The following is a 14,265-nucleotide window of genomic DNA, read 5'->3' on the forward strand; positions in this document are numbered from 1 at the left end:
AAAACGTATCGAAGAAATGTATTGCTCTTCTCAAGACCCTTGTGCAGGGCGTATTCAAATCGCTGGCATAATGGGACGGGGGGGGGGGGTACCCAGTCTAAACACTGCCTGTACGTCCTCCCCATTCTAACCTCAGTGTATATCAATGAGACCAACCCAAATGGAAGCCGGAATCGAACTTAAACCGTGATTCTGAACAAAGTATAATTTGATATCTAAGTTAACTGTATATCAAAATCCCTTTTTGACATATCTACAAGTGTGTAGATATGTTGAATGGTTTGAACGCAGTCAATTTAGTTACGATGTCTTCAGCAGTAGTAGCAACCACACTAATTAAAGCCCAAAAAATCATGATTGATTAGGTATAAGACGGTTTCAGTAACACATGGTTAGCTTAGCCAAGTAGCATAGACTGCTAATTGGCTAATCACCAACCATGTGTTGGTGATAAGCCAATTAGCATAGACTACTAATTGGCTAATCACCAGGACAAATTTGCCTGGCATTAAATAAGTTTTGTAATGCATATATTCACTGTAGATGTAGACTTTTTCAGTAAATTTGACTCAATTGCACACTGTATTGCATGAGAGGTAGAAAATGGTGCGGACTTGAGAAGTGAAATGCATGGGCGGAACTTAATTACATCTCTGCAGAGTTGGGTTAATGTTTAACCCTGACATTTCAACGCACAAAAAACGCAACAATATTAATCAGAGACAGTGGCTAAATATCGACGGTGCAACCGGTGCAGCTGCCTGGGGCCCAGACGGCGTCAGGGGCCCATGGAGGAAGAAAAATATATATATATCGCCCAGGGCGGCAAATGTGTCGGGGGCGCCCTCTGGTGGCGCCCTTAATTAATTAACTAAATTATACGAAACCCTCACCGCAGTAAGCAGGAAAGTAACCCTATATATTTTACATTTTTGGCTAATTTACCTGAAGTTATAATTGTGTTGCAGTGTTATTGTTGAGGAATGTATCATTATCTTGATGATATTCAGAAAAATAAATGCAAACTGAATCTAAAATCTTCGTTTAATCTTTAATTTCTCTGCCAAATCAAGAGTATATGATTAAAACCCTTTACAATCAAAATATGAATTTCTACTTTCACCTCTTTTTAATGTGAATGGAAAAAGCAGTTCAAGACTCCAGCAACTATATTGAAGATGTTTTAATACTAAAGGTTGTAGGCCGCCAAGTGGACAAAACAGTTAGTGCTGTTTTAAATTCACAAGGCATTCAGACAGTAAAGTAGAAGTAGAAATGTGGTAAGTGTGTAAGCTTTACTTTGACTGTTTAAGTGAGTATACTTAATAAGTAGTAAATTAATTGCAGCTAATCATGTTCAAAGAGTTGTGGATAAAAACCGTAAGGGTTATGAATGCATACAGTTGCTTGTTCTCTGTGGCAAAACTACTCTATCAACCTCAAAGCAGGGCCCCAACATTATCCTGCTTAGGGCTCCGAGGTGTACAGGTCCGGCCCTGCATCTGACAATAACAAACTGTTCCATGCAGGTTGAATATTTCGCTCAACATAACTGGCGGTTTTGTTTATATCGCCCTATCTTTGTGAATTGTAATTGCAAAAGGACACACACAATTACTTTAAAAACAGTCCCGCTTGTCTCTGCCTACAAGTGTAAAGGGTGTGCTTAACAGTTAATGGGAGCCTCAGGATGTGTAAAAACGACTTTGACTGTTTTGCGGTCAGTTTTAGGAGGCTTCAGTTCCGTTGAGCGAAGTGCTGACAAGCTTGATTTTTAATTGCCATCTGGTTAGCGGGCAGCAATTAAGAGAGAAATCTCGCGAGCTTACACAATGAATGTATTAACGCTCACACGGCAATAGAATATTTTCCTTCATCGCGCTCAACAGTTATATAATTCAACAGAAATAATAGACTTACACTTTTTCCTAATGTCCGCAAGTGTGGCACCTAGAGTTTTCATAAACACACAAACGTAGGCTGGTTTGTTCTTTTCTTAATTTGGATGTTTTAAATCAAATTTTAGAGAATGGTGAATGGAGTCTCCGTTCTGAACTAATGGGTTGTACAGAGGCTAAAAACGCCTTGTGTGGAAAAGCCATCTGCAATTCTAAAGCCTAGCAGAAGAGGGCGCCCTTATGTTTCAGATGATTTTGTGAGAGAAATCTCTGTCACAGCGCTACAGCAGATGATATAGCCCTATTAGATACAAAGCAGTGTTGAAGAAAATATTCAGTTACTATTTTCCCATCACAATATAGAAAAAAAAACCTCAATAAAGCAAATAATAATAATCCCTTCAAGGCTTCACATATTTAGTTTCTTGCCTTGCATCAGCCTATAACACCTTACTTTCCACTTCCATTTTCTACCAAACCCACGTTTTACAAGTGATTCTCCACAGAGATGACCATTGCAGCATGGCTGTCCATTGTGTGACAGGCCTGGTCCCTCGACCGGCTCCCACAGCATCAGTCCAGCTATGTTGACATCACAGATCAATGCAGGTCAGCAAATTTTAACTTTATTGACAAAAATGATCAAGATGACACTGTCAACACACAACACGCATCGCTACTCAAACATGAAGGTGTTGGGAAGACCCTGAGTAGCTTAAATGTAAATTTAGTATTATCTGTAACCTACTAGACCTTTATTACCCTGTTGTCAACAGCATACCAAACACCACCTAGGTGGTAAAAGTTATCTGCCAGACAGATAAGGAACTGTACACTAGATTACTGAAAAACAAAAACAACCTTAGAATCTTTGAAGATTAAGATCATTGCACAGTGTTAGACTCCAGTCTTTATAATGTCATAAATAATTGTCTCACAAAGAAACAGCAGCATTGCCAAGTTCAACACACTAAGGACAATAGATCCTGACAGCAAAGGTTAATTATAAGGGAAACTGACGGCAAGCAAAAAACGGCATGGCTGCAAAACCAATTCCATATGCTGCATGACCTAGTTTAAAAGAAAGACCGGACAAATGCTGAGAAGCTCTAGGAATCAGAACATTTGGGTTTTTTCATTGGGGGTGAAGAGCAGTGGTTCTCAAATGGAGGTACGCATACCCATAGGTACTGTCGAGTACTGCAGGGGGTACTCAGACTTTATTTTTTTTCCCCCTGAGCAAGTTTCAATTCTGAAAGCTAGACAATAAAAAAATCTAGAAATGGTGGTTGCAATTAAAACAAGGAGAAAGGAGAATCTATGAAAAAGAAAGCGCATCCAGAAACATCAAAATGTCGTCAGTTTCAGGAGGAATATATTATAATGGGATCACTACATGCTCTGACTCTCCCCTGGGTTGTGCTTCTATTGTGGGGAGTAATTAGCCAACAGGTGCCTGACGCACAGACCCAGGTTTCTCACCAAATTGGGGGTATATTTTCTCCCAAAATTGTTTTGTGCCGGTGAAGGGGGTACTCAGCCAAAAAATAATTATCTTAGAGGGGGGTACACTAGTAGAAGAGGTTTGAGAACCACTGGTTTAGAGCTGAAGCCACCTGGGAAAACAAGGCTCTATTTGCCTCTGTCAGTCTCCATTACGCTTTGTCTCCAGGCAGACATGATATTCTGCTCTTGTGGATCTGAGACTGGACTCCCCCCTCATCAGATGTCCTCAGCCCATCCCTCCAAAGAGGAAACAGAAACAGTTTGTGCCATTAATGGCCGCCCTTTCCTCTGGGTCAGGACGACCTTGGCTTCAGGGATGACTCCCAGGAGAGGAACCCAGCCCCGCAGACATTAACCCCTCATCAACCAACACTGTGTTGTGGACTCTCTTCTTTGAGGTCTGTAACTGACTTGGTTGCCAAGGCGAACGAGTCTCTTGAGAACCTCTGCCTGTCAGACTTGATAAAACTGCTGTTTTACATTGTGTTAGTGCTTTGTGGTGTGCTTTAAAGTAGTTTAAGGTGAATAAGGTGTAGACAAGAGTATGTGAGGCTTGAAGCTAGGGTAGGGAGCCTGGAGAAGCAAGCCAGAGTTAAGAACATATTGGAAGTATCCAACAGAAATCCGAATCCATCCAACCAGGCCTCTCTCCAAGCCACTCCTTCAAAACACTTGACTGGCTCGCTAGCTAGCAATAGCTCGGCCTAGCTTTCTGAAAGACATTCGCAATGAGTGCACGGGCACAGTGCACACAAGTAGCTGGGTATGTAGGTAGATGGCAGGTAGGCCATCTAATCATTTCGTTCTTTGGAATGAAATGATTGGACGGCCTTATTACAGACCAACCAAATTTGACAAAAAAAGCTTTGAAAAAAAAAATACTGTGTCGTAGCTTTAAAAGCTTCCCAAATATATAGGAGAGGTTTGTGTATCCTTGTACAGTATACCTAATTTTATGTAACTTTGCCTTCATCTGCAGCACTGTAGAAATATATTGTGTTGCCCAACATCATTTCACATCTCATTTGGCACAAAGAAGTTCTGTGACTAATAAAAGGGTGCGTGTGTGTGTGTAAAACCGAAAAAGGGTAGGTACAATTTTCCTGAAGACTAAGTGGACCATACCTAGTGTTATTGTATTACAAGTTCAAACCACAAAGGTTAACTTCAGGTCTAAATGTTAAAATAAACTATAGTTATACAGGTTAGGCTTCTTGCTGAGGCCCTGCACGCTTATGTAAACCATTCTTCAAGAAACACCAGGGAAATCAAACATTCATAGGGCCAGCACAAAACAAGGGATCCATTTTACCCCAAATACAAAAAACATAGCCGCCCACCCACATTAACAGAGGGCGCGATACCAAAGTCCTGGCCCAGCTCACCCATCCCAGTCAAAGTTTCCATGAGTGGGCTGTTGTTAGCTGCAAGCAATGGAAAAGCAGCAGTGCCAGCATTGGGAACGAAACCGATCCAGCAATCAACCCTGAATCACTGTCCCAGCAGGTGGTTCGGTCAGTTTCACTTTGAGTCATTTCTTTGCTCAACTGCAAGAGAGGATCCCCACCCAGGATGAAGTTGACCTTTGGTTTTGTTTGTTGTTTGGCGGAAATTCCCTTCAATACATCCTATTGAAACACACTAAAGAATAACCAAACCAAATAGACGCTTTAAATATTCTGTGGATTTGACAAATAGCACCCAAATATTGGTTAGATTTCGTCAAACCAGTGTTGACTTTTAAACTACAGAGGAAAACCTAATTTAGTGTTTTTCATCTTGTATTTAGTGTCAAGTGTTGACTTTTAAACTACAGATGAAAACCTAATTTAGTGTTTTTCATCTTGTACATATAGCGTCAAGAAAATGCCTGAGGATATAGTCAATGAGACCCAGTGAATCAGCAGCATTAGGTTTGATATCAAAATTTAGCCAAAATATGACTTGAGCAATTATGCTATGAGGCTAATGATATGCTACTCAGGGAAAGAAGAACTTCTTCTAATTGGCCATCAAGCCCCACTCCCATCAAGACCCGCCACCCCGCTAACGTTATGCCAATGTCTCTTCGACAAGGGTTATCTGTCCCGCAACGACCTCTGCATTGGGGGAAAACCTTGGTTCCTCCTGAACAATAAGTCATAAAGCGTCTTTCCTGCGAAGGAGTGAGTGGATCCCTTGGTTTAACGGGGGTTTAACGGGGGCCATGACAGGATGAGGGACGGGAGGACGGCGGGGCCATGCGGCCCCTGGACACCGATACAGAGTTCATCCACCTCCGGAGACCTCCAGAGCAGGAACAACATGTTTTCCAACAGGCTGACCCATGGCTTCCTCTCCTCCAGGAGCCATTGGCCCTGGGGTCCAGGAAGTGGTCGTAAAGGGCCCTGCGGGGGCCCTTCAAGGCCCTGGGTGTAAAGGTATGCATCGGGTCTGTGTGGTTTATTTTAAGGGCTGTTTCGAAATGCTGTGATGTGTTTAAATGAGGTAAAGGTGAGCATGTACAGCTGCCAGAATTTGGGATGTTCTAGGAATTTGGTGAAACGTCCGTCACACTACAATATACTGCAGAGGGTCTTGAAGGACAATGAATGAGATTTTTCTTAACCTGTGTAGCATATCGTTAGCCTCATAGCCTAAAAGTCATATTTTGGTCAAATTTTGATATCTAAGTTAACTGTACTCTCCTAACGCTGCAGATTCACTGAGCCTTATTGGCAAAATCTTAAGCCAATAAGAGAGCTTTTTACATTCCATAATCATTGAATCACGCTAAATACAAGATGAACCTTAAAATAGGACTTTGGCAATTATGCTATGAGGCTAACGATAAGGAATTATATAACAACTAGATAACATGAAATACAGTAGGACCGACGTAACAAAGATACAATTGAGCAACAGTGTGGTGCAAATGATGATAACAACAGGGGTCCAACTTACACTCTCTCCTCAAAACAACAAAACAGCACTGATTAGCTCTCTGACCACGTAGATAACTCTGTTGGGTTGGTGTACTGCAATCACCGGCCCCCCACTCTACCACCCCCTGAGAGTTGGGAGGGGTAGAGTCATCCATGTGGACATCCCTTCGCGAGAGGTCAGTACTCAGTACATGACCAGGTCAGGGATAAGATTGGACAGGCAGCACACATTCTTCATCTCCACCTCCCTGCCCTATCTCCAATGAATAGTGTGCGATTGAGAATGGACGTGTTTGGGAATGTACCCGAAGGTTGGGAGTGTTTATGTTTTTGTTTGTTTTGAAGTCTTGTTGGCATTGATTATGAATAGAGCTATTTGAAATCTTACGACACAAACAAAACGGTGCAACTACCAAAGCATAAAATGTGATTCCCTGTCCATCAGAAGTTAACTGGGATACACACAACCAAATTCTATGTGGTCCAGATTCAAATGCGTTCATCCCGCTGAAACCCAGACATGTAAATGTATTTAATCCTCACTAAATCAGCCTCAGTGGGCTCTATCCACCCATTCAGGGGCCCCTCCGGAGAAAGGCCCCTGGCTACTGGGTGAAAGTGCATCTAGATCCAGGAAGGCAGAAAGTCCCCCAAAAGTGCAGGGCCAGGATAAGCAGAGTGGGGAATGTAGGCGAAGGGTCACACAGGAAGAAACCAAGCGGAATTTCCAACCTTTGAGTGGTAAACAACAGCAGCCGACTTGTGTTTGAGTGAAGTGAGCCCACGGCACACGACGCATGTGTGTGTGCATTTCACACACGCGGCCCGGTGTGTGCGTGAAGTCCGCCACGTTGAACCGACTTAACACAGGGAAACGGATGAAAAGTATTAAGGGAGTAAGATGAGACCTGTTTGTGTCATGCAGCAACAACGGCCATTAGGGCGTGACGTTGAAACAGGCCCAGCAGACGAGTTGTCTGGTTTGTAGTGCGGTGTTTTATTTACACACATTCCACCTTAATGCTGTCGCCCAACCATTTAACACAACATCCCTCTGACCTTTCCCATTAAGTTATGGGCAAAGTCATCTTTTTTTATGTACCTTGAAGTACTTTCTCCTTAATGGTCCGTGACCATGAACACTTTAAAAAAGAAATAAGAAATGAACTAATTATATCACCCACCCTCCCCAAACAAACACAGCTGACCTCACAGTAAACAATGAGTTGCTAGGTGAGCCCCCCTTCAATGTGTGTGTGTGTGTGTGTGTGTGTGTGTGTGTGTGTGTGTGTGTGTGTGTGTGTGTGTGTGTGTGTGTGTGTGTGTGTGTGTGTGTGTGTGTGTGTGTGTGTGTGTGTGTGTGTGTGAGGCTGGGGGCCCTCCTAGGACCCCAACTGGCTGACGCAAGGCAGCCCGAACATGTAATCACGTCGTTCACCGTTCACCTTTCACCCAGTCAACCAGTAACCCAGTGCCGCGGAAGCCCACAGCGCCTGCAGTTCTCCGCTCGTGCAGGCGACACGCTGCGTGAGCAAACAGCTTCATGACGACATCCATCGCTTTGCAGAAACTCTGGTCCGCAAGATTTGTAGCGATACCGAATCTCCCCCCAAATTTTTCCTTTTAGAGATTTTTAAAGACCTGACATACAAATAAATTCATAATTGATTTATCTTTAATGCAATAGATATAAGTAGTTATAGATGCATATTTATCATATTTTAACTGCAGACCTACTTCGACTGAACTGCGGTATTAAAAAACATCGGGCTACGTGTCCAGTGCCGCGTACCACGAGCCTCTGAAGCTGGACCGGACGGGGGACGGAGGCCTGCACGAGGATACGTACTTCCTCGGGAGGTCTCCCGCGGAGAACCGCGTCATCCTGAACCAGCTCTGTCCCACAACGTGACAGTCATCACGTTCCCCTCACCTAACCTTACCTTACAAAAACGTTAGAGGTATGTTCAAAATGAAGTTAGTTACACTCATCCAGAAATAATAACTCTAGATGAACATGAACATCAGTGCACAACTCTTATGTCCTGTTTCACTGTAGTAACGTGTACGATAATGACCATTCGGTCTTTTATTCGTCTGGGTTCTTTTGATCATATAAAAACTGGATTAGTATCACTGTTTTGTTTCATATAGAGGCCTAGCTATCTAACGTGTGCATAATTAACGCTCAATAGTCTAATAATAAATGGTTAGCTAACAACCATGACACATTGCATTGTATAAGAATACGGCTTGTAATTGTCCTCGTTTTAAAAATAATACCCGTTTAAACCTGTTTAAGATCCGGGAACATCCATCCAAACATCTTCTTTCAATAACAAGCAGTCTGCCAGTAATCAGAGAACAACGCCCGTGTGCGTGTGCGTGTGCGTGTGTTTGTTTGTTTGTCGTTCTGTGTGTGGGTGCACGCGCGCACGTGCATGTTTGTGATGAAGAGCGACTAAATTATAAGTGCGGGTTGAACTTTCCTCTACTTCTCACAGTGACGCGTTTACAGCATTCCTGCTCTTCGAGCATTTTCCGGAATCGAACGCAGAAGTAGTAGCCTATACCGCGGAGTCGATTAGACCCGAAGCCATTATTAAGCCTTATTAAGCGTTTATCAAGTTAAAAACATCCTCGGACAGTAGGCCTATAGCGTCAGAAACGCACTAATGCGTTTCATGTTTCAGATTAGTAGCCTATATTATGTAAAATATAACTCCTGGTTGCTTGTCAAGCACAATGCAGAGATCCCGTTTGTTTTGCCAGCGTATGATGTGAATCTTCAGTAGACTATAGGTAGGCCTAATCAATAAACTAACCGAGGGCCAAAGAAATACAGCCTTATTATAGACCGGAGGGTTTGGCAGAGAATGTGTCAATTGCAGCCAACTCTAGTCGGAGCCAGCTCTATTCCTCTGTTGTGTTACACATGTTTGCATGCAACATTACATTGAAGGATAACTGCCATATGCCATAATAAGTAGCATTAGTGCAATAAGTTTGTCCCATGTATCTGATTGACCATGAATTGTGCTTTCTTTATTTACTTAAAAATTCGCGTAGAAAGAGTGCTTTCAACCAAATCAATGTCAACATTTTATGCCATTTTATATATCATGTTTTAATCCTATAATATCAGATTAAATCATGAGGAGTTGAATTAAAACGTCGACCTGCTGACAGAGGTGTTTGTCAGCCGTGAGAGTGTGTTGCCGGTCGGGCCGGTTGTGTGGTAGTTGCATCGCCGGTTAGGTCAGAGCCCGGTGTGTGTCTGTCTGACTCACCCAGCCTCTGCGTTGCATCATGGCTGCAGAAAGGCCTCATAAGGAAAACCACAATAAGAACACAACCCACACCAACCCTGCTCCCTCCACCCCCCCCCCCCCCCCCCCCCACACTGCCAGCCAATCAGAGCAGCCCATCATCCTGCTGCTTTGTGCAGGCAGAGGCTATTTAAACCGTCCTCAGTGCCTGCAGTGCAAACACAGAAAGAGAAAGAGAGAGCGAGGCAGAGAGACAGAGAGAGAGAGAGAGAGAGAGAGAGAGCTTTGCCTACTGAAGACACACAGTCCCTCGCTCACCACACCACAGACGAGTAACCATGCGGAACGCCGTGCTTTTCCTATTCCTGGTGGCGCTCCTGCTGAACGCCGGATCCTCGCGGCCCCTGGAGAGGAAGGAGGAGCGGGGCTCCCAGATCGGCAGGGGCCCCTACGCCTCCTGGGACGACGTGAACGTGCTGGCCCACGGCCTTCTCCAGCTGGGGCAGGGTCTGAAGGAGCACGTGGAGAAGAACAAGGCCCAGGTCAGGGAGGTCAACGTCCGGCTGAGGAGCCTGAACGGCAGCCTGGTGGAGCTGGCCTCCGCGCGGGGGGAGAGGGGGGCCGGGGCCGGGGTGGAGCTGCAGCTGGAGCGAGGAGAGGGGGTGGTCGCCGAGCTCCGGGCCCAGACGGAGGAGCTGAGGTCGGAGAGGCTGGGTCTGAGGACCAGGCTGGAGAGGGTGGAGGAGAAGGTGAACCGCGGGCTGAGGGAGACCTGGTCAGAGGGGAATTCCAGCGACGACGGAGACGCCGCCGCCATCCAGGTAGGAGGAGCAGGAGCGACCGATACGAGCCGACGGCCCGAGAGTTGTTTTAAGTCAAAGAACGGTTGATGGGTTTTCGAGTTAAAACTCCGTCGGTTCAAATGCTACGATGTACTTTGGCTTTGTGTTGTGTCAAAGCGCTGATACGGCACACCCCCTTGTTAAACATTTATGGGTTTATAATAGACGTGTTTCCACTGTGGTTGAATGTCTTGTGGACTGGTTCGGGTCGAAACAAAAATCGAATCGTAGAAGCAAACAACTGCAGTTTCAGTTCACAACTATTCTTTCTTTCCTTAGTCCTTAGTCCTCCCTGGTAGTCTTTTCAATTCACAACTGGTAGTCTTTTCATTTATAAACTGGTAGTCCTGTCAGTTAAAAACTGGTAGTCCTTCAGGCTAAAAACGGGTAGTCCTGTCAGTTAACAACTGATAGCCATTTCGGTTTGAACAATATTTAGTGACACTGAAACCCCCCAAAAGACCCCTGCAGAACCTGACTGTGGGACCTTTCGTTTTGTTTCCTTCTCCAGAGAACCCTGGCAGCCCAGAACAGACGCATTGACGACCTGCTGGATAAAATCAGACAGCAGCAGGACAAGCTGGAGAAGCAGGGGCTACACCTACAGGCTCTGCAGACCAAGGTACCTACCCCTAGACAACCAGCCTCCTCGCAGCCTAGCCTCCTAGCCTCCAAGCGTCCTAGCCCCCACACCCCTAGCCTGGGGCTCAGGGAATGTCTACTTCACAAAATCACCACGACAAAAACCAACCTGACAATCTGTCTACAAATTATAGGACAATAAAAACGCGTCCAATAAATAAACGTTGTGTAGCATTGTCTAGGTTAAGCACACCCATTTTTCTGGGCAGATTTCTCTGAGAAGTTGAAATCTTTAAAGCTACAGAGTAAGTTGGTTAGGCCCATTTCACCCTCAGAGAATCTGTCATCATGGCGTGCCTCAGAACAAACAGAGAGTGTGTGATGAGGTCACAGTGACTGAACCTCCCTACGGCTGTATCCTCATCCATGTGTGTTCTCCCCAGGTGGGTCAGAGGAGAGCCAAGGTGCACCGACGCAGCCACGAAGACACAGCCCCGAGGGGAGTCCGCCACAGCAACAGTCAACAAACAGGTAGGGACAGGGAGGAGGACGCTCTTACTTTGAAAACAGGATATGTTACTCTCTAAGAAAGCTGTAAACAATAAAGGCAAACAAATTTAATTTGAATCGAGAAAGACCCTGTACCAGAGGCTTCAGAACTGAAACAGTCTTGAAAAAAACAACCTTGAAACAGTTTCTTCAGCTATATTCCACACTATTTATGTGACCGATGTCATCCGTACACTTTTGTCATAGTACATGTGCAAGGGCATACTATGTACCAAGCGAACAATAGCAAACTGAAGTGTACCTTAACCTCAGTTAATAAAACACATAATCGATCATCTAGCTGGCAGGCCACCGTACAGGCAGTCCAAAGGTGGACGAACAAGCATTCTAACTCACCTACATTCCTGTGCACTGTAAGCAAACAGAGATGGTCAACCAGAGAATTCAGAAGGCGCAATTCTCGCTTTACCGCCACACCATTTGGTACAGTCTGGAGTCGATCATTGATTTGTCTCATAAATGAATCTGGTAGAAATGAATGTGTAGATATCAGTTGAATTAGGGAATGCTTTTTGAAGTCGTGCGTCAAGTCTTAAACCCTCCAAAGGCATCTTTCTGAGAGAAAGTTTAGACAAAGTTATTTTCTCCCTGACTCCTACAGAGCCATTGACTGACACTTGATTAAGGGTGCTGACCGTATCCCTCTTTCTTTCAGCCAGTGCAGGTCTGCCCAAGGACTGCCATGAGGTGTTCACGTCCGGCCAGAGAGCGAGCGGAGTGTACACCATACAGCCCGCCTTCTCCGACCCCTTCAGCGTGCTCTGTGAGATGAACTCAGGTGGGTCCCACGGAACAGTGGCTCTGTTAGATCATCCTCAGAAGGGAGGAAATAAAGAAGTGTTTCGGACCTGAAGCAAGACCGCCAGGGCCCTAATAGCTTCCTCCTGCTGAGCAGATGGTGGCTGGACTGTGATCCAGAAGCGCCAAGATGGATCCCAGAGCTTCAACCAGCTGTGGGAAAGCTATCAGAAGGGATTCGGCCATCTCAATGGTAAGTTCAAAAAAAGTCCATCAATATTTTTAGTTTCCTTGTATTTATTGAACCGTTTCGACTTCTGGGTACGGACGTTCCTATTCCTTCTGACTAATAAGACAAATCAAACTCTCAGCTAATATATATAAACATTCAATTCTAATTATACAAATGCACACGCGTGTGCCTATGTAAAATACCGACGCTTTCATGACAACCACATACAACCCTTGATTGGCTGACGGCACGATTAAAGTGACCCTTACATCAAGTGAGGTATGATTTAACATGTCCCAATCTGCAAGACTAGAATAACATTGAACAAACTCCTCCTCTCCCTCAGGTGAGTTCTGGTTGGGTCTGGACCGCATCCACTCCCTGTCCAATCAGGGGAGGCACACCCTGCAGGTGCAGCTCTCCCATAGGACAGGAGCAGAGCAGCTGGTGAACTACCGCTTCCAATTGGACGGCCCGGAGAACGACTACGCCCTGCACCTCGCGCCGACCAATCCCACTGGCGTTCAAGCGGGCGCCATGGCAACCGGAGCCTCGGGTTTGCCCTTCTCCACCGCGGACCGGGACAATGACCTCAGTGCGGACATCAACTGTGCCAAGTCTCTCTCAGGTACTGATTGTCAAACCGCTCTCAAGAGAACGGGTCTTATTGTTCTTCAGACGTATTGGTTTGAAGTCTGGACTATAGTCCTGGGCAAACTTGGCCCCGTCATCAACTGTCTGATGATCATTGAGGGAGGACAGTGAGGTGGGCTGGGCTCTCTGAGTTCCTAGCTGAGATGTTATTGGTTCCTTCCCCAATAGACGCAGGCTACCTGTAGGTGGTTCAGTGTAATCAATGAAGCAAGCAGAACCAGCGCAGTAGCAAAAGATGATCGGACTCTTTACAGTAAAGGCTATGGGTTCAAGTGTCCTGCTGATAAAGAACCCAACATCCCTAAAAGGAAATAAAAAATAAAACGGAGCGCTTTGTTGCAGTGGGATGCTAACGAGGATGCGTTTTGTTTTTGCAGGCGGTTGGTGGTTCAGCAGCTGCGGAGAGTGGAACCTGAACGGCCGCTATCCCAAAAGACATCTCAACCGGCAACGGTCTCCAAGGCAACAGATGTCCTGGGCAACTGCATCAGGCAGCACCCTGACGTCTGTTGTTATGAAGATCGCCCCGTTCAGAGACTGAACGGTGTATGGTGGAGGGATTGGAAGGAAGACTAGTTTACTATAGTCTACTGTCTGTCAGCTTATCGCCACTATGACTCTTTTCACGTTTCAACTCAAGACTTTTGGATGCTACCAAAAAAAGAAGCAATGTTTGATTATCACACATTAGGTTTTCTCCAATCCCAGTGTGCCAAAGGGATTTTCTCCTGAAAGCTGACCTAAGAAGCAGCTGTTTATATGCTATGCGATACATTACCTCACTGTTTCAGTGGCCTCTCGGTCTCAATGACTGCCAACTCTGTACGTCCTTTGTAAGGACAATTCTTATGATTCACCTGTTTGATCATTCACTGTCATTTGCTCATTTTTTATACTTTGGACTTTTACAGATATTGTATTTATATCTGAATAAATGTTGATTACAGATTTAAGTGTCAAAACATTTATACTTTCAAATCGTCTGTGTGTGTGTGTGTGTTGCTAATGCAGACGACTGAGATATTGTTCTGGGCTGGCAGTCTTCTAGTC

The 14,265-nt window shown here is 45.0% G+C and overlaps 1 protein-coding gene across 1 annotated transcript; it reads left to right on the forward strand.

The window, feature by feature from the left end:
- The first annotated feature begins 9,797 nt into the window (after window positions 1-9,797).
- Window positions 9,798-14,181, forward strand: LOC115555230 (angiopoietin-related protein 4). Its single transcript, XM_030371975.1, has 7 exons — window positions 9,798-10,418; window positions 10,951-11,061; window positions 11,465-11,552; window positions 12,247-12,369; window positions 12,487-12,582; window positions 12,908-13,189; window positions 13,593-14,181. The coding sequence occupies exons 1-7, from the start codon at window positions 9,936-9,938 to the stop codon at window positions 13,754-13,756; spliced, it is 1,347 nt and encodes a 448-aa protein (XP_030227835.1). The 5' UTR covers window positions 9,798-9,935; the 3' UTR covers window positions 13,757-14,181.
- Window positions 14,182-14,265: the final 84 nt, after the last annotated feature.

The sequence above is a fragment of the Gadus morhua genome, chromosome 12 (assembly GCF_902167405.1).
Source record: "Gadus morhua chromosome 12, gadMor3.0, whole genome shotgun sequence".
NCBI classification, from domain to species: Eukaryota; Metazoa; Chordata; class Actinopteri; order Gadiformes; family Gadidae; genus Gadus; species Gadus morhua.

Excerpts from the sequence above, each read along its gene's own strand:
- LOC115555230 (XM_030371975.1), top strand. The coding sequence starts at position 9,936 with ATGCGGAACGCCGTGCTTTTCCTATTCCTGGTGGCGCTCCTGCTGAAC. Across the intron at positions 12,583-12,907 it reads GGGATTCGGCCATCTCAATG|GTGAGTTCTGGTTGGGTCTG; the intron begins GTAAGTTCAAAA and ends CCTCTCCCTCAG. Across the intron at positions 13,190-13,592 it reads CTGTGCCAAGTCTCTCTCAG|GCGGTTGGTGGTTCAGCAGC; the intron begins GTACTGATTGTC and ends TTGTTTTTGCAG.